Source organism: Triticum urartu, chromosome 7A, assembly GCF_056163025.1.
Source record: "Triticum urartu cultivar PI428250 chromosome 7A, HENAU_Tu73, whole genome shotgun sequence".
Classification (NCBI taxonomy): domain Eukaryota; kingdom Viridiplantae; phylum Streptophyta; class Magnoliopsida; order Poales; family Poaceae; genus Triticum; species Triticum urartu.
The window spans coordinates 378,591,201-378,616,089 of NC_141879.1; the positions used below are offsets into that span (position 1 = coordinate 378,591,201).

Sequence of the window (24,889 nt, forward strand, 5' to 3'; positions counted from 1 at the left end):
CCAAGACTGAGATCTCAAACACGTCCACACGCTGCAATTCTTAGGTTTAGATGAAACGTTCGTCGTATGGTGGACAACATGACCACCATCGACAATGAAGACAAAGAAGAGTGATAACATGGATGGGGAAGCTTCGGGTCATAATTTGTTTCTCCCATTGCAACGCACAGGCACTTTTGCTAGTATTTCTAACAGAACCACACCCAGATTTACTCACAATGCATGTCCGACACTGTCATTACAAAGCACAACGTTTCTACTTGTGTTACGCAATCCATGTTAATTGTTTCCCGCAAAAGATGTACTTGCCTGTCAATAGAAATTTACATCCCAGTATCACAAAGCCTACAAAGTTGTGACTTGTATCAAGGTTGACGTTACATAAACGGGGATCTATTACAGTACAGCAGAAATTCAATACACACAGAACTAGTTTGCAGTTGCAAAAGGTAGCGAAGATGGCAATATTGTAGTTATACAAAAATCACCTCAAGCTTTGCACATGGATGGCCCTTAATATATCTAGCAACTTCAGCATCATCACTGAATTGAAATTTATATAACGCTTGTCTTTCTGTAAGACCTATTGGGTAAATTTTGTACACCTTCAACTCATCCCCGCCTCGAATACTTGATGGCCTTTCATCCTTCCATACAGGAACATGCTTGAGGGATCTAAATTTACCATGCACGGCAGACTCCAAAGCTCCTAAAGTTAACTGATCTGATCTGCATGGTATACACAGGGAACATCTGTAAGAACGCAGAACAGAAACAAGCAAAAAGATGCAGTAAAAAAACTTAATAATTTCATAATGCAAGGAAACTAGTAATTATAATTACTTAGGCAACAACATAGCAGAAGCTGAGACTACGGAATACAAAATGATAAGTTGCTGTTTTTCTCTTGGTTCTTAATGATGTTAACTGCAAATACCAGTCACTAATACTCCCTCCGTTCTAAAATAGATGACCCAACTTTATACTAAAGTTAGTACAAAGTTTGTACTAAAGTTAGTACAAAGTTGAGTCATCTATTTTGGAACGGAGGGAGTACATGGTAAGCACAACCGTATTTCCATACCTTAGATAAATGCTCTCTGTCTTAAACCGCCCTCTCTCTCTGACAAATAAGTGGTATACTGTTCCTCTTTTGCTGGAGCAACTACATGAGCGATTCATAAATTTTGGCGTTCTTTCTTCTTTTTCGTGAATCTTCGTAGCGATATGTATGCAAAGGCGACAGGATGAATGAACCGCTGCCATGTCAATAAGTGCCTTGAAAGAATCAGATGGACCATCATACTTCCACCTACAGATGCAAAACAAATGGTATGATTTGAGTACAGAAACATGATGACGCTATGGCTGCTAGAAGATCTCTGACAAAATTATAACGTAAGATTTTGTCAATAAAAACATGAATTTTCATGCATCTTCTAAAGTTTACTCGATGATACCCGAGAGACTAGGACGTGAAAGAGATCACATCATGGTAGAAATAAATAAAGAGATCCAAGAGACTAGGACGTGAAAGAGATTACATCATGGTAGAAATAAATAAAGAGATCCGAGAGACTAGGACGTGAAAGAGATCACATCTATTCCCAGTAGACACTGATAGCAGTACACTGTACTATTACCTTCATTCAGAGCAACAGATTATTTCAAAAGTATTAGTAAGTTAAAGTGAAGTTCCCGTTGGTTATAATATAAAGCCTAATTCAAGCAACTGCCGCGTGCTTCAAGCTTGTAGGCTCTAAGTGGTTGGTCATGTTCAGTCTAGGATTGCATCCTTATCTTTAATACAAAGTGCCAGAGCCACACTAAAGCCTATCTAGATGGGGAAATTCATTCCTTGATTTAAGTATGCAGCAATTTGGTTCCTGAACAAGTCACATATTAACCAAATATGATGATTGCCGATTGATGCCTGATCCTGATGCAACAAAAATAAATAGGCAAAAGCATCATCATACTGAAGTTCATAATGCAACACAGCCTACTCCCCAGCAAACTGGAATATAGCTTCAGAAAAGAAAAACAAGGCTCCCATATTTTCCATTGCTCTCATGCTAATTAAGTACTTGATCTTGCAAATATGGATCATGGTTGTTCCAAATTTAGCTAGAGAACATAGGCTGTTCCAACAAAATGATTGGTGCATGATACACATGTTACTTAAGGGATGTGGTCAACTGGCAAAGAAGGATATCTACCTCAAAGATTGATTAAAAGCATCAGGATTTGATGCAATATGTTTCATTGTCTTAGCAACTGAAATGACATCATCAAGCTCCTTAATGTGTAATATTGCACCTTCTCCTGGAGAAAACTCTTGAATATTCGGTGCGCCAACGACAACTGGAATGGCCCCTGTAATGAAGTGCAAATCAAATATTGGAAAATCACTTCCATTCCATCTACAGTTAAAACTTCATAAACTTAAAATGTAAATCGACTTCTGGAATATAGCAACAAAATAAGAAAGTGTCAATGAGTAAACATGGAGAATATTAGAAAAATGGTGATTCTTCTAATCACTTGAGAATGCAACTCCTTTTGTTTCACAGTATGTCTAGTTTCTTGAAGATGGCATTTTTACAATACATTTCAATTGTTGAGATCATAGACTTTTTTCCATGTGAACAAAATATTTTCGAATCAACTAGCACATGCAGTTCATAGAATTCATTACTCAACTAATTGAAGTCATGAGGCACAACCTAGTTACATATACTCAGCCTGCTATGCTCAATGAGAGTTACACGGTGCAAATTGTGTGAGTCGTAGGAGTGCACTGGGATTTGGGTGAGTGGTTATAGCATACAGTATTACCTGTTACCAGTGACTGAAAAAACTTTTCTGTAACATAATCTTCCTCATTAGAATTCTCAAAAGCCAAGCTGAATTTGTAGCGCTTTAGAGTCTCCACTTTGTCCACTGCATCCAAGCAGCAAACGAAGTAGGCATTACAATTATATTTCAACTCAAGTGTAATATAACAACAAAAATTATGCATCCAAGACAAAAGCATCATGTGCCGTTGTTTTCATGGGTAGTAAAAGCATGTAGGCCCAACAATGACAAACATAAGTCACCCTAGAATCATGCCGATGCAAGCAATTTTAGTGAAGAACAACATATCTAGACTGGCCACATGAAATTGGTATTACTAGACTCATCAAGAAATATACAAATTCACGTTTCATTGAGGCATTGTAATATGGTATAATTAGCAATGTCAAAAACTGCTTATGTTTGCAATAGGCGGGAGTAAATAACTACATAATGATACAAATTAGAACCTTAATTAACGAAGTTGGACCTAACAATCCTCATTGTTGCAATTAGTTGAACCTATAAACAACTGATGTATATAATATAGTCAAAGCCCTTGTCAATTACTCAATTTAAACAAGAAAGGGGAACCATGGCCATTAAGCTTTAACCTTCGGAAATCAAACAATGTGCTCGATGTCACCGCCACTCGCATCACTAAATTCTTGCGATAGCCTCTTTTTCAAGATAAACACAAAATTTGAGAACATACCGAGGCAGAAAAGGACTGAATAGACAATCCATGTGTGAGTTTTAGCAGTGCTGACATCACAGCTATCACAAACATCTAGCAGCAACATATTTTCTCGGACTGCACCAGAGAGCGGCGCCGCATTTTTGCCCACCCGTGCGCCGGCACCCTCCCATCTCTTTCTTGCATGCATGCAACAAGGCATCACCTAAAACTCTAAGCTCGCTTTAAGGGAAGCGTTCTGGTGAAACCGGACTGGAGCCTCATGGTGGGGTCCATGTGTAAAGTGGATGGGGCGTTGCTTTTGTGTTGCATGTATTTGTGGCGGTCGTGTGGGCTGTTAGCTGACCACTTCTTTTTTAACACAGTACATTTGCAGATGCTCACATACACGGACATGCACTTACCCCTATGAATGCACGCACGGACACCCTATCTCTATGAGCACCTCCGAGATACTGAGCCGGCACAACATCTTGAGATTGACGAAGTCATCACAGGTGCGTCATAGTCGACGTGAACGTCTCCCCCCACTGAACGAACATCACTGGAAAAACTGAAATAAATCCAGGAAAATACGAGCACCAGTGCCAAGTCTGACTTGAACCCTGATAGGCTGGTTCCACCACAAGAAACTTTTATGTACGTGTCGACGACTCTCGCAACCAACGAACCTTGACAACCAAGCTTAAACATGTCACAAAACTCAATATCAAACCGACTAACCGCAGATCCTTCAGGACGAGCACCATGCACAAATCGCAGAATCAAGGGGCAATAATCCCAGAAACGGCCCAACACACTTAAAGTGAACCAAGCAACCATAATAATACAAAAATAAAATTTAAAAACAACAACGCGCCAGAAAAATAGCGCAGCAAGGCGCGCATCACAATCTAGTAAGCATGATATCAGCAAAGATTCTTTTGATTGTGCATTATTAAATAGTTTTATCTCTTGAATCGATCTACAATCCGCTTTCACAATTAGTTTCCTCGTGATGAGATCTTCGGGACGAGATCCCATGTCGGCATGTTTCGACGACATTTTTTTGTCGATACTTGCCAGATTAGTATCAAGTACACGCCATGTTGTTTCCCACTTCATTGCCAGATTAAATTAACTTAGTTCTCAGATTTCTGGACGTCGATATACACCACTACAAGACTTGCTTCCTGGTACTTGTGTTGGTTTATGTCTCTTCTTACCAATTGTTAACACTTGAACATGGATTATGAGTCTCACGACTAGTCTTGACTAGTCGCGTGACTAGTCTAGTAGTCTCAATCTGACTGTCGGCTAGCTTCTTCATGTAGACTAGCTTGTTGAGTCGAGTGGTGGAGTGACTAGTCCAGACTAGTCTGGGTGTATGAGTCGATCAACTCAATTTGGGAAGGATAAGGTTTTTTAGGGGAAATTGGGAGGGACAAGTGAGCAGTTGAGTACTTCATCCACTTCCTCATGAATAGCTATTACAATTGGCACAGCCTCAGGTTCTGCATCCACTTCCCATGCATTCATTTTTTATTGTATACTGTACTGTACTATATAGTATATACTACATACTAGGTATTAGTAATTGAGTTCTGTAAGTTGGGTATTACAGTACCATGTTGAGTAGTCCAGCATTAGCCTAGACTACTAACGATTAGTCTATGAGTCTCAACCTCGGATCGACTCGTGCACTCGTAATTCTTGCTCTTGAATACACTGTCTAGCTATGCATAACATTGCAGTGTTCTTGAACATACGCTACTATTATCTGATAATTATATACAATCATCATGGCAACTGTTCACCGTTAAGATGGCAACTATGGTAATAATCTGGCGACTTGTGGCGACGACAAAAATCATCAAAACATGTCAACAAGCGATCTTGTTTCAAAGCCCTCGTCGAGGCAAACCCGCTAGTTAAGACGGATCGCTAATCAGATTAACTGTTTGTGAGATGAATCATTTCAAAAATTCATAAAAAGCAATTAATGTGATGATGTCAGCATGCTGTGTACAATTGCTGCATTCATGCATATGCTCTCTCCATATATAGGTAAAACCCACTGGAAAAGGAGCAGCATGGGAAGACATGTATTCTCACGGTTTCAACATAGATTTTCCGTATTTTCTAACAATACTTACTAAGAAAACCATTTTGTAAGCTCCAGGCAGGCACACATGCAATTTGATTTTAGAGAGAGGTTAGTTGTCCCAGGTTTGAGCCTGGGAGGATGGGATTGCCAACACCTCATAAACACAATTACGAGCACATATGTATGTTGAAAAAACAAATGTACAAAGTCAAATGTGAAGTTACCAGTAGCTCATTATCGAAGACTAAAGTACATTCTAAATCCCAAAATGTGGACACGATGTTGATCAAGAATACAGTGTTAATGTTAACTTCGAGGTATCTGCATCTTTCATGTCTCGCTATCTTCATAGTAGCTATATAAGCGTACCCGCACTTTCTTTAGCCTGCAAGTAGTCTGCATGGGCCAGAAGCTTGCTGCATTCCAGCTGTGGCCAGGCCTAGTCTTTAGCTCGTTTAGTTAAGCTCTTGACTCGGCATGATCCCAGCTCGTGGGATGGCGTGCACAATTGTAGGACCGTGGTGAGGGTAAAAAATAAAAGACGCAGAGTTTACACGTCTCAAAAACCTCTTATCCCTGTGACTGCGTTCATCCACTCTGTCTTTGTCCAGCTTGGTTCAGAGAGAGAGAGAGCAGATCACCCACAAAAACCATCAATTGGTACCATAGCCTTTAGGTTAGGACTTTTGGGCATGTGGTGGCGATGATCAGAGGTGTTTGGGGGCGACGATGGGGGATACATCTCCTAAGAATAAACCTGGCAATGGTTATACAACTCAACCAAACCTAAACCATAACCAGTCAACGCGGAGTTTGAATCAGAACTAAACCACACCTCCAATTATCATGCAGAACCAAAACCAAACCAAACCGTACGCCCTGTCCACCTCAACCAAAACCAAACCACTATTCAAACTATGGGTTTAACCTAGTTCTTAGTTTTGGGTTGAAACCAAATCAATCTGCTGTATGTACAAAGCTAACCAAGAAACAAACAAGCTAGCTAGTAGCTTAATTGATCCATAGTAGCAGCCCAATACGTATGTGTCCAGACGCGTCGCGTCGCGTACATACGTGTGTGACCAGCCACGTCACATCGCGTGCATACACCCACTTCAAGAACCGGTTCTAAACCAGGATTTGCAACTGTTAGCGACCAAACCATTTAGACCCACACCCAGCCATACCCAACTTGTTTTTATGTAAACCCAAACCAAACCAAACTGATAACAGTCTGGCCCATCACAACCCGAACCAATTAAGCCCAGAGCAAAAAACCAAACCATTGGCCCCAGTTAATCAAAACCCATTCCCAGATTTACCTAAGAAGTGTGGTGGAAAAGGCAGCGGCGAAAAGTACACGCCACCACCGGCCAGGAAGACCGGTGCAAGCAATGCAGACGTCAGCGTCCTGGTGCTAGCTGCCGCATCGAGGGCCACTAATGTGCCAGTGCAATATCGATGCTGACAGAAATGTACTCATTGTGGGCCTTGAAGATGAAGGTGTAGATGAAGGCACTCTCCATCTGGTCGGCGACCAAGGAGTTCAACCAGCCGGCAAATGAGGGAGTGTTCGCCGCGCTCTCTCAATCTGTCCCAGATCACGTTGATGATGTAGGTTGTAACTACGGCACCGCGGAGGAGGCATGGAAGCCGATCCGGTGTGTGCTCATCGGCGAGGAGTGAAAAGGCGTGTGCACCCCAGCTCAAGAGGCAGTTTGATCACCTCGACATGGCGGATGGGGAGACGATCCCGAAGTTCGCCAGAAAGCTTACCATGCTAGTGAGAAAGATCCGTTCCATTGGCATGACTCCCGCGGACAAGGCCATGGTGCAGCGATTGTTCAGCATCGTTCCAAACTGGTTCGCCAACATCGTCAACACGATCAAAATAAACCACAACAAAGGGGGATAAGAAGGGCCAAAGGACCTGATTCATCAAGTACATAAAGGTGCTTGGTGCATTCTGAATGTCCAAATGGCATGGTCATCCATTCAAGCAACCCTTTGTCTTGAAGGTTGCTTTCCATTCATCCCCAGGTCTAATATGAATTTGATGATATCAGCTCCTTAAATCTAGCTTTGTGAACACTCTAGCCCCACTAAGTTGATTCAACATATCATCCAGGTGGGTAATAGGGAATATGTACCTTATGATGATTTTGTTGATGGCTCTACTATCCACACACATGCGCCAAGATCCATTTTTCTTTGTTGTGAGCAGGGCTAGTACAGCACACCGGCTAATACTTTCTGGAATGTGCCTCCTATGGCAATTCCTCAACTTTCTCCTTCAATATATCATGCTCTTTTGGGCACATTCGGTAGTGTGGAGGATCAGGAAGACTTGCTTCCATAATTAAGTCAATTCTATGTTGAATTCCTCTCATCAGTGGTAAGCCTTGTGGCTCTCCAAGTATGTTCTGAAATTCTGCTGATAAGCAATGTACCGTCGTTGGAATTTCGACAACTGGTTGCTCCTCTCCTTTCACAATAAGTGCAGCACACAAATCTGCCTCCTTCAAGTCTTCCATAAACTCATTAGAGGTGTAGGAGATATTTAACATACTTTTCCTTTCCTCCTTAGAGGTCTTACTATGAGTATTGTTTGGTAAAATAATTATCTTTCTCTTGTTCCAAATGAAAGCGTATCCACATCAAATTGCCAAGGTCTTCCAAAAAGAACATGGCTGGCACCCATATCAACCACATCAGATAACACATTCGAGCGATAATACTTGCCCGAAGAAAATGGCAGGTTGCATTGTTTGGTGATCCTCATATTCACTCCTTTCTTGATCCACCCAATAGTGTAGGGATTGGCATGATCATGAGTTTCAAGCTTCAAATGGTTCACCAAATTCTAGGAGATGAGATTCTCGCAATTGCAACTATCAATCACTAATTTGCATACCTTGCCATTTACCGTGCATTTGCTATCAAACATTTTCTTTCGTTGTGTGTTATCAGGTTGTGGTATGGAACATAGCAGATGTTGAATCACACATACCACCTCTTCACCTTCTTGTCCCTCTCTTCAGATTTGTATTATTCCTTATCGTCTTCACCATCATGGATAGTTGTGTTAAACAAATTTCCTCGGTGGCCAATTGTTCGATGTGTCTCCCTTCACCGCATTTATAACATTTGGGCCTTCTTTGCCTTACCCTTGCTTCTAGTTTGCTTCGGGATAGGTCGTCTTGTGATGCGAGGCATCCTTTGGTCATCGCCATGGACACCACACCGACTCGTCAAGCACCAAGTGGACCAATGACAAGAGCACGTGCACGTGCCATCGAAAGCGAGGTGAATCACTCCTCTTCGAGCTCGACATGAAAATATGGATGGGACTTGGTTGCTACCTCACCGTGGAACATTGTGTATCATTAGATACGAGAACGACCCCCACCATAGAGCTAAGGAGCCTCGTCAAGTCCAAGAAGAAGGACGAGAAGATTGCACGGAAGGTGGAGGCCAGCAGCAAGGAAAAGGCGCACCCAGGTGACCCCGTGCGCACGGCCTGTCCAGAGTCGTGCGCACGGCCTATCCAGAGAGTTTCTGGATACCTCCAGGACCCCATGCGCACGGGCCCTCCACTGCAGCAGCTGGGCACCCCGTGCGCACGGGCGTGTACCATGCCCACGGGGTCCACTTAGCCCGTGCGCACGGACTCTCCAGCGAGCTGGCCGTGGATTGCCTCTTTTGCCCCTCCACTCGTCCCTCACCTCCAGCCACCTATATATTTCGTACCTAGGCCATTTGTTAGGGATAGCAAAGTATATGATATGATCTAGAGAGAGCTTTGCTCATCTACCACTACTCTTGGAGATCAAGACCTCTTAGGAGAAGATCCCCAAATGGATATCAAGACCTCCTCTTGGAAGACTATCATCAAGACCTCATCTCCTTTGGATTTGAGAAGAACCTTACCTTTGTGCTATTTTCCCTTGATTGTTCATGTTATACTTGTGGATCTCGTGTATGCTATTCTAGTGGATGTGTGATTTGGGTTTTGTTCGAGTGGTTTCTCTTGTGTTCCTCTTGATTCTTCCCCTTTTTCCCCTCCAAATGTGAAAAGATCATGAACTAGGGTTCCACCCTACATCATCTTGGATCAGAGCAAGGTTGATTCACATCTTGGAGTACCTACCCCCACTTTTCTAGCATAATTTTGTTGATTTTTGTCCCAATTCTTAAATCCCCACAAATAGCCCTACCAAAAAATTTGCAATTTGTTAGATCTTGTGAGATTTTGTTGATTTAGTCCATGAATTTGTGGTTTGGCAAGTGGATCAGACCCTCCCCTCCATCCTCAACCTCTTCCACCATCGAATTTTCTTCGAAAAATTTCTTTTACCACGGATTTGGGTGTGTTCTTGTGCTAGCGGAACACCCCGTGCGCATGGGCCCCTGACAACCCCGTGCACACGGGCCTCACTTATCCTCAACCCCGTGCCCATGCGATTTTCGTTTCCTAAGGTGTTTTGGCTAATTAGGGACGGTTCGACATCAACATCACCGCCATTCATCATCGCCGCGGACTCAACATCGACAACAACCTCTTCACCTTCATACCAACCGTAAGCAAGGACGATAACCTCAAAGACATCTTTGTACATTCCTTGCTATCGCATTGATAGCCCCAAGCCATTTTGTGTTCCTTGTCGAGACTAGCGAGTTGAGAATTGCCTGGCCACGCTCTTTTGTGCACCTTAGTGATACGCTTACGCCACATAGCTACTTTTAGCGTGCAATCATCTTGCTACCATCATTGTGACGTAAGTGTCTCCCGTGCATATCTTACATACTTGTATCATATATTGGCTCGAGCATCAAGCATTTTGGCATAGTATATACAAAAAAAATGGAAAAGGCTTTTAAGCAAAAGAAGAGAAACAAAGAGCTTGTAAGCAACAGCATTGAGCCATTTTGCATAATTACATCATATTGGATCATATACACATAGCATATTTGGGATTGAAGACGGCACGTTACTCTAATAGGTTGGTGGATAGCGTATCTAGCCCATTGAGCAATCGAGTTATCATCTCTAGTATCCGTGCAACACGAGCATTTCTGGTGATATCGCATTTTGTGCTCATTCCTTGATTGCGCGGATCCCACTTATCTTTCGTGTGTGTGTTCCAACTTCCAAGTGGCATCCTCGGTTTTAATCTATTTGTTTTACTTGCAAAATTTGTGAATCTCCAACATTATCAATATCTTGACTAACACTTGCTTGAATTTTGTGCCTCCTAACCAAGCTCCTCAACAAGCCTTTACTTTTGTAGGTGTGAGAAACAAACCCGATACCAATTCTACTATTATAGCACTACATTGAGTTATACTCAATACATCCTCAATCTTTGGGAAAGGTAACTTTGGTATTGTTCCCTCATTTCCTACTCACCTCTACTTGACCATGACGGATAGGCCAAGTACATCGAACCCACTATTCGAGGAGCAAGATGACACGAATGACTACGTCACCAAAGGTCATCTCTTCGGCGTTCAACGAGCACTACATCAAGAAAGTGAAGCTTTGGGCGAACGCATCGAGCAACTCACCACCGACTTACGCCACTCAAAAGCAAGGACCCGGGACTACCTTGACGCCAAGCTATCCACTCAAATGGAAGAATTTCGTGCCTTAATGGCCAACCGCACTTCTTCCACATCTTCTTCATCAAGACGGCGCCACTCGAGTCACCACTCTTCGGACACCTCTTCCGATGCAAGTCCTCCACAACATCGTTCTCATCATCGAGATGATCATCAAGCTTCATAAAATCCATTCCATGGCAAGGGGTTGCAAGACCGTCTTCGAGAGCGCGGACGACATCGTCGCCAAGAACAAGATGCCATGGACCAAGGGCAAGCTCGACAACGCCGACGCCAAGGCGACCAAGACGGCGACGCACTACGGCAAGAACAACAACACCGTGAGGAACAAGCGCTTGAAGCACAACGTGCTCTCCAAGAAGCCACTCGCGCCGTCAATGAGCGCAACCGAGTACGTGAACAAGAGCTCTGTCAAGAGCAACAAGATGAAGCCACTCGTCTTGAGGAGCGCCAAGAAAGGAGGAACCAGGCAAGAATCACTCACCCTCAACGTCAAGCCAATCATAAGGAACAAGAGGTTGAAGACCCACCTCCAAGACATGAGCGACATCATCATCGTCACTATGATGAACAACGCTACGACAAGCTCAAATTCACCATGCCAAAGTTTTCCGGAAGCATCGATCCCGAAAAATACCTCTCATGGGCAATGAAGGTCGACAAGATATTCCGGCTACACAATTATGAAGAGGAGAAGAAAATCACCATGGCCTCCCTCGAGTTGACTATCCTCATTTGGTGGGAGCAAGCGATCGAGCGACGAAGGGAGAAAGGCGATCCACCCATCACGACTTGGAACCAAATGAAGGATATCATGAGAGCTCGTTGCAACTCGTAAAGCAAGGCACAAAGTCGGTGGAAGAATACTACCAAGAGATGGGAGATTGCCATGATACGAGCCAACGTCAAGGAAGATGACGAGCAAACTATGGCACGCTTCTTGAATGGCCTCAACCACCCAATCAAGAAGATTGCCTATTTCCAACCTTACTCCAATCTCCTTGAACTAGTGTACCAAGCGACCAAGGCGGAGCGATAAGTGCAAGATCACTTCAAGTACGCCAAGTACTCTTCCAAGACCTACGGCTCCTATTCCCAAGCTTCCACAACTACGGCACCTACAACTACTACACGAGCTTCACCCCACACCAGTGACAAATCAAGTTCTAAGCAAGCTACAACATCTTCGAGTCGTCCTCTTTCAAGAACCTACAAGCCAAGAGCTTCCTCGTCAACTACTCCAACGGATGCTACCGCCAAGGCAAGTTCAATTCAATGTTTCACTTGCAAGGGCCGTGGCCACAAGATATTCGAGTGCCCCACACGGTGCACCATGATTGCCAATGATGACGGCACCTATGACTCCATGAGCGAAGAGGACATGGAAGCACTAGAGCACGTGGCCATGCATCGCCAAGTGAATGAAGATGAAGATGCGCAAATCTTTTGCGACAACGATCCGAGCCCCCCGCTCTTGTTGCTCCAAGATCTTGACACTTCAACAACAATAAGATGAAGACCAATGTTGCCCTATCTTCCACACCAATGCGGGCATCCAAGGACGTTCTGTCAAGGTGATCATCGACGGCGGAAATTGCCACAATTTGGCAAGTGAAGAATTATGCTCCAAGCTACAATTGGTGAAGAAGAAGCACCCTCGCCCCTACAAGGTCCAATGGCTAAGTGACTCTTGTACCATTCAAGTGGAGCACACCGTTCAAGTATCCTTCAAGATTCATACGAAGACACCTTGGAGTGTGATGTGGTTCCTATGTCTGTGTGTCATCTCCTCCTAGGACGACCTTAGCAATTCGAACACGGTGTCATCCACAACGGGCGAACCAATCACTATAGCTTCAAGATGAAGGGCAAGGAGTACGTGCTTCGACCCATGTCACCAAGTCAAGTGATCGCCGACAAGCAAGCATCGAGCCATCGTGGAGAGACTAGTGAGAGAGTGAACCGCCAAAAAGAGAGTGAGCGCCACAAGCCAAAATTGAGTGACTCCACGAAGAGTGACAAGAAAAACTTAAGTTCTACTAGCCACTAAAAGAGATTTGAGGGATGTGAGTGAGCCACTGGAGAGGAGGTGCATGTGGATTGGGGGTTGTTTCTCTCTCTATCTCCCCTCTCTTACCTGTTGGCGCCAACAACATCTCTGTTTCCTGCCAAGACTCTGTTTCCTGCCTAAAACTGCTCCCATGCCTGCCTGGCAAGCTCAAGGCGTCCAATATAGACTAGGGCGCCAACCTGGACGTCTATGCAGACGCTTCAGACGCCTTAAAGCTTAAGGCGGACACCTTACGTAGGTACCTAAGGAAAGGTGGACGCCTTGGGCTTGCAGGGCGCCCTGACGCCTAAGCGTCGCCTAGGCAACGCCTTACGGACGCCTTAAAAACAATGCACGTTGTTGTGGTAGTCTTGCTTGAAGACTACCTCCCTTTATTTCCTGTTGAACATCTTCGTCCACCATCTATGAATTTTCATCATTGGCAACAGAGGGGCACCCTTTCTTATCATCTGAACTAGTTGATCGAATCTTGAATTACGATCTTTACGCAGCGTTTCAATTTTTTGTTCTGCAGCATCCATACTCTCCTCCAATTGCTCTATCGCTTGCTACAGCTCTCTCAAAGAGGACATCAAGAACTACTACGGATCAACAGGGGTCTGGTACCACCTGAAACAAAACAAGGTTGTGGAGGAGAAACTCCACCTTGCTGCTACAAAGTGTACATCACATGTGTTGAAGGAAAACATGATGTGCTAGATATAGCTAGGCGGGAACAGGCCAATGTGGCAGCAGCAGTTCAATCAAAACTCCTAGAGCACAAGATCTAATCCAAGATCTTAGATAAGAACACCAAGTTCTATTATAGATAGTGGGGTACACAGTCTGGTTACAAACTAGAGGTGAGGACCTTTATTTATAGGGCTTTGGGAAGCCTTCACATATCAACTTCTACTGATAGCTAAAACACTCTAAAAACATTAGTTAAGATTCAACATTCTAGATATTATCTAGAAATGGGAGGGGGAGTGAGGATAGTGGAATTAGGTCACGGGAGTATATAGCTACTAGATGGGCTTTTGGGCCGCTGGGAAGTGCATAGGTCGTGGCCTTCCTTGCAATACAAGGAAGTGCATAGTACGTGCTAAACTGCTGCTAAACTACTTGATTGCCCTGTTCCTTCTATGTCTAAGGAGTAACCTTGCCTCGCCTTACAGCCTCGACTTACACACTTCAAAGGTAATGTGGGGCTTAGGCTCCTTGCCTTGGCTTACGGTCTTAAGAACAATGGAAGAAACATAGGAAGTTCGTCATTTCAAAGGTGAAGTGTTTTAACTACGATGAGCATGGACATTTCACCTCTAACTATCCAAGCAGAAACGGTAGTGAGCGACCTGACACAGAAGCAAACCGATTAAGATGCAGATGCAGCACCGCTCATGACCAAGGTATGTGAGGTAGCTGAGAATACTTAATTCACGGGTGACAAGGTGATGCAGCACGAAGAAAAAGTCACACCCAAACTAACAGGGTCACCAAACAAGTCCTTGTATCTTTATACTGGAACAAGCAACCACATGAGAACAGCGGAAAAGGGAAGCAAAAGAAACATAGGAAGTTCGATATTTCGAAGGTAAAGTGTTTAACTAAGATGAGCATGGACATTTTGCCTCCGACTGTGCAGAGCCAAAGCAGGAGCGTGCAAACCTGACACAGAAGCAAACCGATGAAGATGTTGCACTGCTCATGACCGAGGTGTGTGAGCTGGTTAAGAACACTGAAGCCACATGTGACAAGGTGATGCTGCACAAAGAAAAAGTCAACACCCAAACTGATGAAGATGTTGCGCTGCTCATAACCAAGGTGTGTGAACTGGTTGAGAACACTGAAGTCACAGGTGACCAGGTGATACTGCACAAAGAAAAAGTCACACCCAAAATGACAGGGTCACGAAACAAGTCCTGGTATCTTGATACTGGAGCAAGCAACCACATGACAAGCTGTGTGGAGAAGTACGTCAAGCTGGACCGAAAGATTAAAAGTTCAGTTTGATTCGAGATGGATTAGTTGTGGGCGTCGAGGGATGTGGTCCAGCTCTCTTTCTTGCACACAATGGTGAATACCAATTGTTAACTGAACTTTAGCTGAAGAGCAATATAAACAGTCTTGGGCAGTTGGATGAGTTTGGTTGCAAGTACGCTGTTTGATCAAGGGCTGATGATTATGTTGGGTAAGGAGTGCAAGGTCCTTGCAGAAGTCAGGAGATCACCCAAGAGGCTCTATATTCTGAATATTGAGCAATCTGACCCAGTATGTTTGCTGTCGGAAACTTCAGAGGTTAGCCGATACATGGACAAACCTGCAACAGATCACTCGGCGGACGTGAAGCATATCCTGTGTTGATGCGGCATACCCTAGCGCAAACATGCATAGTACACAGGTCATGATGAATACACCGATCATTGACAAGGGGTTGCAGGCATCTGCGGCAGTCGTTGACAAAGGGGTGTAAACGGAGGATATATTTTATGAATAAAGACAATGTGTTTTTAGGGTAAAATACCCGTATCGAGTTTTGAGAGGAAGCTGTCTAAAAATCTCATCAACTGGTAGCAGAATACTAGGTTTTTTACGGTGCACATTTCCCCAATAATTTGTTGGTACAGATTCTAAAATTGCAATGATGACGGAGTATTACTTTGAAGGTGAGATGTCATGAAGTGAGAAGGATCCGGCAACTGCACTTTCTTGGTTTCAGATCTACACAAGGGTGCAAGTGGGAAGAATTACTTGTACTACAATGATGGATCGTTCTTCAAAAATAAATTTGGCGAGTCAAACCATGGTGGATGCGTTGAAGTTATCAGTGATAGAACATCCTGACCCATATAAGCTCTCTTTTTGTTTTTGAGGGGTCCATATAAGCTCCCGTGGCAGGGCCAATTCCTAACTATCAAATATCAAGAGGAGGTGCGCTTCAAATTATGTGGATTTACCGACTTGGTTGTTTGTGATGTGTTTCCTCACCATATGTACGTATGTTCTATGATTTTGGGTCAACCATGGACAAAAAAGAGGGAGCTACGGAGCGACAAATCTTGCAGTTTTTCTTGGAGGAAAATTCAGTTTCTTCATAAGGGGCAGTGGGTTTCTTTTGAATCCTACACTTCCGAAAAATATTTGGTAGACCGCAAGAGGCGAGACCATGCACACGCTACAATTGATGCAAAGAAAAACAAAGCTGAAATATTACCAGAAAAGAAAGGGGCTGAGAGTGATCTTGTTGTAGTTAAAAATATTTCTTCACATGAGGAGCTCAACAAGTCAGGGGCAATGGTGATTAATAGAGATGAGAATAAAAAAAATAGTACCTGCTACGGGCAAGGTTCAGGAAGCACATGCGGCCATTAAAATAAAGGAGGGAGAGGCAATACGACTCACTGAGCTGAACATACAAATCAAGAGGGTACAGTATAGTAATAATAAGGTGGACAAAGGACAGCGAGTTTGTTTCAAACTCAGTGCGATATCAAGGGAATTTCCTGCAAATTGATTATCGATGGAGGTAGCTGCACAAATGGCATTAGCAGGGCATTGGTTGCAAAGCTTGGTTTATCCACGTGGCGATGCGACGAACCACGTCATTTGGAGCGGTTGAACAGTTGTGGACAGCTCAAAATTACACATAAGGTGCGTGTGTCATTTTCAGTTGGACAATATATTGATGAGGTGGAGTGCGACGTTTTGCCACTGGAAGTTTGCGATTTATTGCTTGGACGACCATGGCAATACGACCGCAATGCAACACATGCCAGAAGGATGAATACATATACTTGTGTTCACGACGGGAAGCAAAGGACACAAAGCCAATGGAAGAGAAATTGATTTGCTCAGATATGGTGCCGACAGTATGCAAGGAAAAAGCTTTGAAAGACAACTTGAAAACGCGGACGTTTTCTTTTCAAGAAAGGGAGGATGATGCGGCAATACCCTAGCGCAAACATTCATAGTACACAGGTCATGATGAATACACCGATCATTGACAAGGGGTTGCAGGCATCTGCGGCAGTCGTTGACAAAGGGGTGCAAACGGAGGATATATTTTATGAATAAACACGATGTGTTTTTAGGGTAAATACCCGTATCGAGTTTTGGGGGAAGCTGTCTAAAATCCCTAAGTTTTGGAGGAAGCTTTAGAAAACCTCTGTGTTGCGATTTCTCTGCGAGGAAATTGTTTTGCGTGTGAGTTCCTTCGTCGAGATTGGTTCTCTCGTGATGGAGCGCAAGGTTCAAACCCTCTACTCGTGTACATCGCATGCGCAGGCGAGAGGTTGCTGCTACTGAAGGTGGTGTGTCGTTAAAGGTCGGGCCGCAACAGATCAGATCTTGCCACGAGGTTCGGTCCTCATCATACGTGAAGGGAACACTAAAGCTGGGCTGTTTCTGTGGGAGAAGTGAAGAAACTGCTCGATTGTAGTGACAGCAGCTTGGGGTGACGTAGATGACAGGAAGAGTACAAATGGAGTCATCCTCTACCTTGGTACAAGTCCGGTAAGCTGGTTATCTCCGAACAAAGGGAAAACAGAAAAGACGCAGAGATTACGCGTTGCAAAACTCTCCTCTCTGTGAATGTGTTTGTCCTATCTGTCTTCGTCATGCCATACAAAGTAAGATTCGATAAGTAATTCATCTCAATTCAAAATTCACACTGACAGCATCACAACTGCTATATTCGGTATCCAGTATTATTATCACTTGCATTGCAACTAATACCATCATACCAAATTTGCAGAAGCTGGTCACTAGATAGTCTTCTAAGCATAACAGAGCATATCTAGCATTTGCTTATAAGCTATAATATTTAATAATATAAGTATATGTCTAGCAAAGTACTGAGAGAAAAGTGTACCTTTGCCATCACGATTACGATGACAGCTACCATAGGAATCAATTTTTACATCTAAGCTTTCAAGCATCTCAAGGGCTTGCAAACGAAAGTTGCGTGCACCGCAGTTGGAAATAAAGGCTGCAGCTAGGGCTTCTTCAGTCTTTGGAGGCACAGGTGCCATGATATCATATTCAGCCCATGAAAAGTAGCCAACCGGCACATCTGAGGAAAGGCTGGTTGTCATCACAATTTGGTACCCTCTTCTGTGATAGAAAGGATTAGAATCACCCAATATATTAGAATTATAATTATCAGAACGAACAAAGCCTACAAGGACCACAGACAATGGATGGTTCAACAGCTGGACATACATGAAAATAATATGGTAATGAGTGAGTATAATATAAGACAAAAGCAGTGTTCATTTTTAGATTTCCTTTGAAGTGATAACTGATCCAATAGCCAAATAGTTACCACCATACTTTCTTATGCTATTTTGAAAGTTTAAACAACAATGGAACCTACAAACAAATTAGCGCAGTAAATAATGCACTTAACATGGATATCATAAGGAGCTAGGAGCCAGGGAAGGAGTGACGGATTATGTTGTATATATGGAAGCATATGACAATCATGAGTTTCTGGTTCATCAACACTATTATTTACTCTGAGCAGAGAGCACAGTACATAATTTTTGACATGTCATTTCCAGCAGGCAAACAAAGTAACTGGAAACATCTTACCCACCCTCGAGCCGCATTAATATTGTTCTCGGAATAATATTGAGACGATTCCATTGATCTGAGGATACTCTCTACGGAAGGATCTGGAGCGATTCCGAAAGTAGCATCAGGTGTCTTACTAGCTGGAAACCCGAATTCACATCCTACAGAACATCTATTCCAATCCTGAGAGGGGGGAAATGCATGAGCATATAGGTGGAAACAGCAAATAAAGCAAAAGAAAAAAGGGAGAGGAACATTAATGCCATAGATATGATGCATCAAATATGGTCATGTGGACAATGGTACAAACAATAAAACGCCCAAAGCATTGTAATGAACAAAGTACGCCCAAAGCATTCTAAAGGGGAACATTTAATATACTAGCACTTTGTACTAAGAAAGTGTTCCTTGATTAACACACTAGTGCACTACCCCCGCTTGTTTATATGATTGCATCAGCATGGCACCATGTGCGTTCGAATCTATTAGCAACATGTGAACAATCCTGATTCCCAGGAGCTTCTTCAATACTATGATAAATGATGCCAATGACAATTACCAAGTCGTGTTACACAATTTCCAAATTTTGCAGTACAACTACAAATTAGGCATGCAAGTGAACTGGGTCAGGCTAATTAATGGGCCTACCAGAGTATTAGTTGCTTCATAACCAATCAAGAACCATGTGCATAAAGTGAACGACCAGTTAAGTGAGATGGATCGGAGGTCAGCAAAATCGCATCCCTAAATATTACGTGCATGTAGCGAACTAGTGATACGGACATGACATGACCCACTCAGAATTCCGCAAGCTGCATTTTTTCCCCATTGTCCTGTATGTTAGCAACCAAACTACTAATTCACTTGATTGACATGAATTTGGTTGCAACTCTGGAATTACAGAGGAGAATTTGAGAGGAAGGTGGAGATCAGAGAAAGAAGATGAACAGTGCCTATCCTAAGCCAACGCCATGCCTCGGCCGAAGCCGCCCAATCCGTCCAAGCCAGGTTGTGTGTAGCTGCATCCCAATATTTGTAAACGTTGTCCTTCCTTCGTGGCTTTGAGCTGGGCCGGGTAATTGTTCAAAGCCGGCAAGACCCAGGTGGCTCACAATTACCCCTCCACAAAATTCGGCTTGCCTTCAAGCAAAAATCTCATGGTATTTGTAATTCCTTGTACGAGGTCAATTTAGTCGTCGTGGTCGACGGGGACTAGGTCGAAAAATGCATTGAGGTAGCAGTCTTGGTTGGCACGGACTTGATCGAAGGAGAGCGCGTGGTCAAACCGTCGAAGGAGTGGTCACAGCAGAACGTCAGCGCCACAAACATCTGCCCTCCTCGCACCCACCGAGCAAATTCCATGAATTTTGGCTTGATCCCAAACCGATGGCGAGTAAGGCCACCAGGGTTCGAGGGCAAGTGCAGCACATAGATTGAATGAACATCCGAGCATTTGATCCCAATCACTAAGTAGCAGGTCACAATGAAGCACTCCAAGGTAAGGTGCGGGTGCATACCCCGTAAGAAATAAAGTATTGCCAATATTGCAGTTTACCATGCAATCTCCCACGGACGATCTGAATAATCGTACCCATGGAAGGAAGTTTTTCCAGCAGGACAAAACTGTAACCAACCCTCCAGTAGTGGATGTAACCATGGAATCTTCCATTGCATTAATTCAGGATCCCATCGATTATGATCACTAGTGAGGCAGTAGCTCTGGGGTATCGCATAATTCCACGGGATCATTCCTTCGGAACAGAATTCCATAATCTGAAGCATATAACTTTCCTGCCCATCATCAGGTCCTGAAGGAAAATTTACCATCATTCCAGACCGTGGGGAAGGTAGATTTGGACATACAATTGGACCACAAACCACCCAATATTTGAGGCCACGCAATTAGCCACGCTGGGGACCTTTACAGTGCAGATACTGTACCAACACAGAGTTTGCTGCAGCATTGAGTGACATAGAAGACCATGTGAACTGAGCAGACCATGATTTGAATGCTATGGCTCTTATTCTGCTGCTTGGAGGTTCTGGTGCTTTCTTGTGACTAAAGGTGCGGGTAGCAGGCCTTATCTCCATTATTTGTGAGCTATCAGAATCTGACTCTGTGCATAGCTAGCTATTTGACGGTTCAGCAGATCAGGTGTCTTAACATTATCAGAAGAAGGTGACATGTAAACTTTTTTGTTCCCTAAAGATGGTCCATTGGTGGTTCGAGCTTTAAGTTGGTCACAAGCAGGCTGTCTTGTTCCTGTCTTGTTCTAAAGGAAGATGTTCCGGTTTTTCTCACAAGCATGGTCATCTGGTTGTGATGGAGAAATCATAACAGGGGTGACTTCAGGTCCCTCTGTAGCAGATCCACCATGGTTTGCAGCTGCTTGTGAGACCCGGAGTGAGGCAATATAACCATTCAAGGGTCTAGATCTTCCATCAGTTTCTTGAGACAAGTTCCTCTCATTTGTGGAGGCAGTAGTAGTATCTCTGCTTACTTGGTGTGCCAATTGAGACATTAGGAAGTAAACAGAATTCCAAGAATAGCAGATGCCAAACCACCAGAATTCCATGTCATATGCAAGCAACCCTTCGCAGTAATTTCCTGCCCTAGAATGCATAACAAGAGTTCAAGTTGGAAAGTGCCCATCCTGAAAAACCAAGCAATCTCCGACTGGAGCAGCCCACGGTCATATAGCAAAGTACAGTTGTCTGTTACCACCATTCCGAAGCTTGAATAGGCACTACATTTGTTGCAATAGCCATGAAAAACAGTCAGTTGCAGGGTTGTTGAAGAATGGAAGTCCCACGACTCCAAACACTCTAACTGGATTACCCAGGCAATTGCCAGTTGGAATTGTTCAGAAACAATTATGAGAACATCTTCAGATGAACCAGCGCAGAATAGAAAGATTGTACGGAAAGTTGCAGCCCATGGCAGTATGGTCACTGCGCTTCCTATCCAATGGAGCGGCAATAGGCAAACTCTGCTGGCAGAATTGCAATTTCAGTGACGACACATTCAGAGAAAAATGGGTTCGTCACACAGGTTTGTCATCCCATTGCAGTAAAGGGCGGATCAATGAATGCAGCAGTAGTTTAGGGCAATTCACAGGTTAAAAACTGGCGAGCATGAAATGGAAGGAACTCACGAACTGCGATGGCATGCTGCACCGAGGAGATGTCCATTCTGAACAGATTTACCCTTCTCCTCAGAGTTGTCCTGTTGCTCGGTCATGGCCATATCAATGATATCCAATGCAGGAGAGAATGTGAGCACCAATGAGAGAGTGGCAAGGTTTTGACCCATCGTCGAAGACATACGCTGCAAGGTTGAGGTCATCTATTTCCACCACAGTGGCACATGCGCCTGTGTTGCAAGGATGCTCCAAAGTGGACACGGGCTCAAGCAAGGCCGGCGAGTCCGTCTCCGTCATGGCTGCCAACAAATCAGTGGAGCTCCTATTGAACTCGACATTGAACCGGGCGATCCACGCATCCCGCTGCAACAGATGATCTAGCCTGATATAGACTTGGGCAAAGCCTTGCTGATGTCATGGCCAGTGGCGAGGAATGACCGGTTCATGGGAGACAACGATTCCACACGCACCAGATCGTTCGAGGCACGATCGCCACGAGCAGAGGCGGCTCAGGTGACTTGGATGGCGATGTTGATGGGGATCAAACCCGAGGTCGAACAACGGACAATCTAGCCTGATATAGACTTGGGCAAAGCCTTGCCAATGTCATGGCCAGGGGCGAGGAATGACCGGTTCATGGGAGGCGACGATTCCACACGCACCAGATCGTTCGAGGCATGATCACCACGAGCAGAGGCGGATCGGCGATGCAGCTCGGCGACTTGGATGGCGATGTTGATGGGGATCAAACCCGAGGTCGAACAAGTGGTGTGCGCTATGGTGCAAAACCCACTAGTTGCAGGGACAAGATCCACGAGAGCCTCCTCGACATCGCTCCTTGCAGGTGTAGCCGCAGTCGAGTTCGATGTTGACGAAGCCGACGCGAAGGAAGCGAGCAAGACGTCCAAAGCAAAGGTATGGGTTGGGTTGGTGATGACGATATTGTGTCAAACGCTCTATGTGAGAGCGTTGTTGATGAGGCCGACGACACCTTTGCGGAGTCCCGCTTGGGGTCAAGGAAGCCGGCGAGGGCAGGGGCGAGGGCGACATACTCATCTCACTTCTGGTCGGAATCACATGGGTTTGCCACGAGGAAGGCATGTAGCGCCTTCATCCTCGGGCACTCTTCAATCATGGCTCGCATCAAAGTCATAGTGGTGGTGGAAGAAGAAATTTGGTGGGGATTTTGTGGAAAATTGGGAGGAAGGGGGGTCGAGCAGCTCTAATGGCAAATGTTAGCAACCAACTACTAATTCAACAGTGCCTATCCTAAGCCAGTGCCATGCCTTGGCCAAATTCGCCCGATCCATCCAAGCCGAGTTGTGCGTAGCTGCCTCCCAATATTTGTAGGCCTTGTCATTCCGCTGTGGCTTCGTACTGGTCCGAGAGAGAAAGGTGGGCCACATAGTAATAACATAATATACAAGTATGACTAACTCGTGCAGGACGGACTTTTGTTTTTCTCTTGCTGTGCTTGCCTGCACTCGTGCAGGACGGCTGTTACAAAACCTTTCTTCCATCCTTAATGAAATGACGCGCAATTCTCTTGCACGTTCCGTAAAAAAAAGTATGACTAACTACTATATGAGTGGGCTATTAGGTTGACTCTAGGTGGCGTGGCAACTTCAAATAGCCGGTTATTGGCTATACTATTAACCATGCTCTCTTCTGATAGTTTTCGAAGTTCCAACTATTACAAGACACTGCATTAAATTCACAATTATGAACTTACAGTTCTAATAGCAAGTCCAAACTGGCATTGTGTTTCACCAAGTATGGCACTAGGTCTATGTTCCACCCTCACGAGCTCTACAAGCTTCTGTCAAAATATCTAGTCCCTCCCTTCTGGTTATTAAGATCCACACATATTTCTAGATCAGCAACTTGGCCAATGGAATACAAGTTATATGTCATAAAAAATATACCATAAGAAACTAGTACTTGCGAATAATAATTCAATTGCAATACTTTGTTGTCGCATATAACTCCTATTTGGTTGGTTAAAATGCCGATCTAGGAACTCTAACCTCCCAAAAGTTCGGAACCGGCTCGTCTACCGTGCTGAAGGCACGGTAGGGGAGCTACAGTAGCCTGCAGTGCCTCTGTGATTTTCCACTGCGCGCTACAGGAACTCATGAACAGTGTGGTGCTACAGGGTGCCCGCTACAGTACAGATTTACTACAGTAAATTCGCTACAGTGCATAGTGCTATAGGGCCCTGCAGTGCCTTCTGCGATTCCCACTGCGTGGCTACTGTAGCTCCCTGCCGTGCTGAAACGAGCCCGTTCCCAAAAGTTCATATGACGATTGTCTAGCAAGATTATCTAGATTTTTTTCGGGAGAGATCACTGGAACTTATACACCTGCTAATGTTACCCCCAATGAAGCGTTGAACGAATTAAGCACCAGATCCGGCAAGTCCGTCAACGTCGATACCAAATTGCAAGGAAGGAACATGCCTTAGCAGCACCGCCGACAAGTACGGGATCCCTTTCAAAATCGCGGTCGTAGGGCACGGCGTCCTCCCTCTCGAGCCGCTCCTCGCACTCGTCGTCGTCGTCCCCGCTACCCGGAGGTGCGTCCGCGCCCCGGGTCGAAGAGAGGCGGTAGAAGGAGGTGGTCCAGCTCTCGACCGCCGCAGCGTTCTTCGACATGTCGAGGCGACTGAGGAACGCGATCTCGCCGACAAAAGCAGCACCAACGAGAAGCGGGAGCAGCCACCCACAGCGCCGCCGACGGCTTGCCGCCTGGGACTGCGAGTGGGAGCCCTTCATGGGCGTCAGTGAGCCTCACAGCTCTTTCCGTTGGCTGGCGGCGGCTACGGTGGACAGGTCAGGGAGCAAGAGAGGTATAGAGGCGCGGGGATGAGCCGAAGGCGT

The 24,889-nt window shown here is 44.6% G+C and overlaps 1 protein-coding gene across 1 annotated transcript; it reads right to left on the minus strand.

Moving 5' to 3' along the window:
• Positions 1-260: 260 nt before the first annotated feature.
• Positions 261-24,889, minus strand: LOC125518924 (glycoprotein 3-alpha-L-fucosyltransferase FUT11). The gene is made up of 7 exons (XM_048683814.2): positions 24,470-24,889; positions 18,890-19,050; positions 18,164-18,405; positions 2,839-2,943; positions 2,220-2,376; positions 1,085-1,312; positions 261-729 (listed from the first exon to the last, which is right to left on the minus strand). Exons 1-7 carry the CDS (start codon positions 24,782-24,784, stop codon positions 474-476), a joined length of 1,464 nt encoding a protein of 487 aa, XP_048539771.1. The 5' UTR covers positions 24,785-24,889; the 3' UTR covers positions 261-473.

Excerpts from the sequence above, each read along its gene's own strand:
- LOC125518924 (XM_048683814.2), bottom strand. The coding sequence starts at position 24,784 with ATGAAGGGCTCCCACTCGCAGTCCCAGGCGGCAAGCCGTCGGCGGCGC. Across the intron at positions 1,313-2,219 it reads GCTTTTAATCAATCTTTGAG|GTGGAAGTATGATGGTCCAT; the intron begins GTAGATATCCTT and ends TTGCATCTGTAG. Across the intron at positions 730-1,084 it reads ACAGAGAGCATTTATCTAAG|ATCAGATCAGTTAACTTTAG; the intron begins GTATGGAAATAC and ends TATACCATGCAG.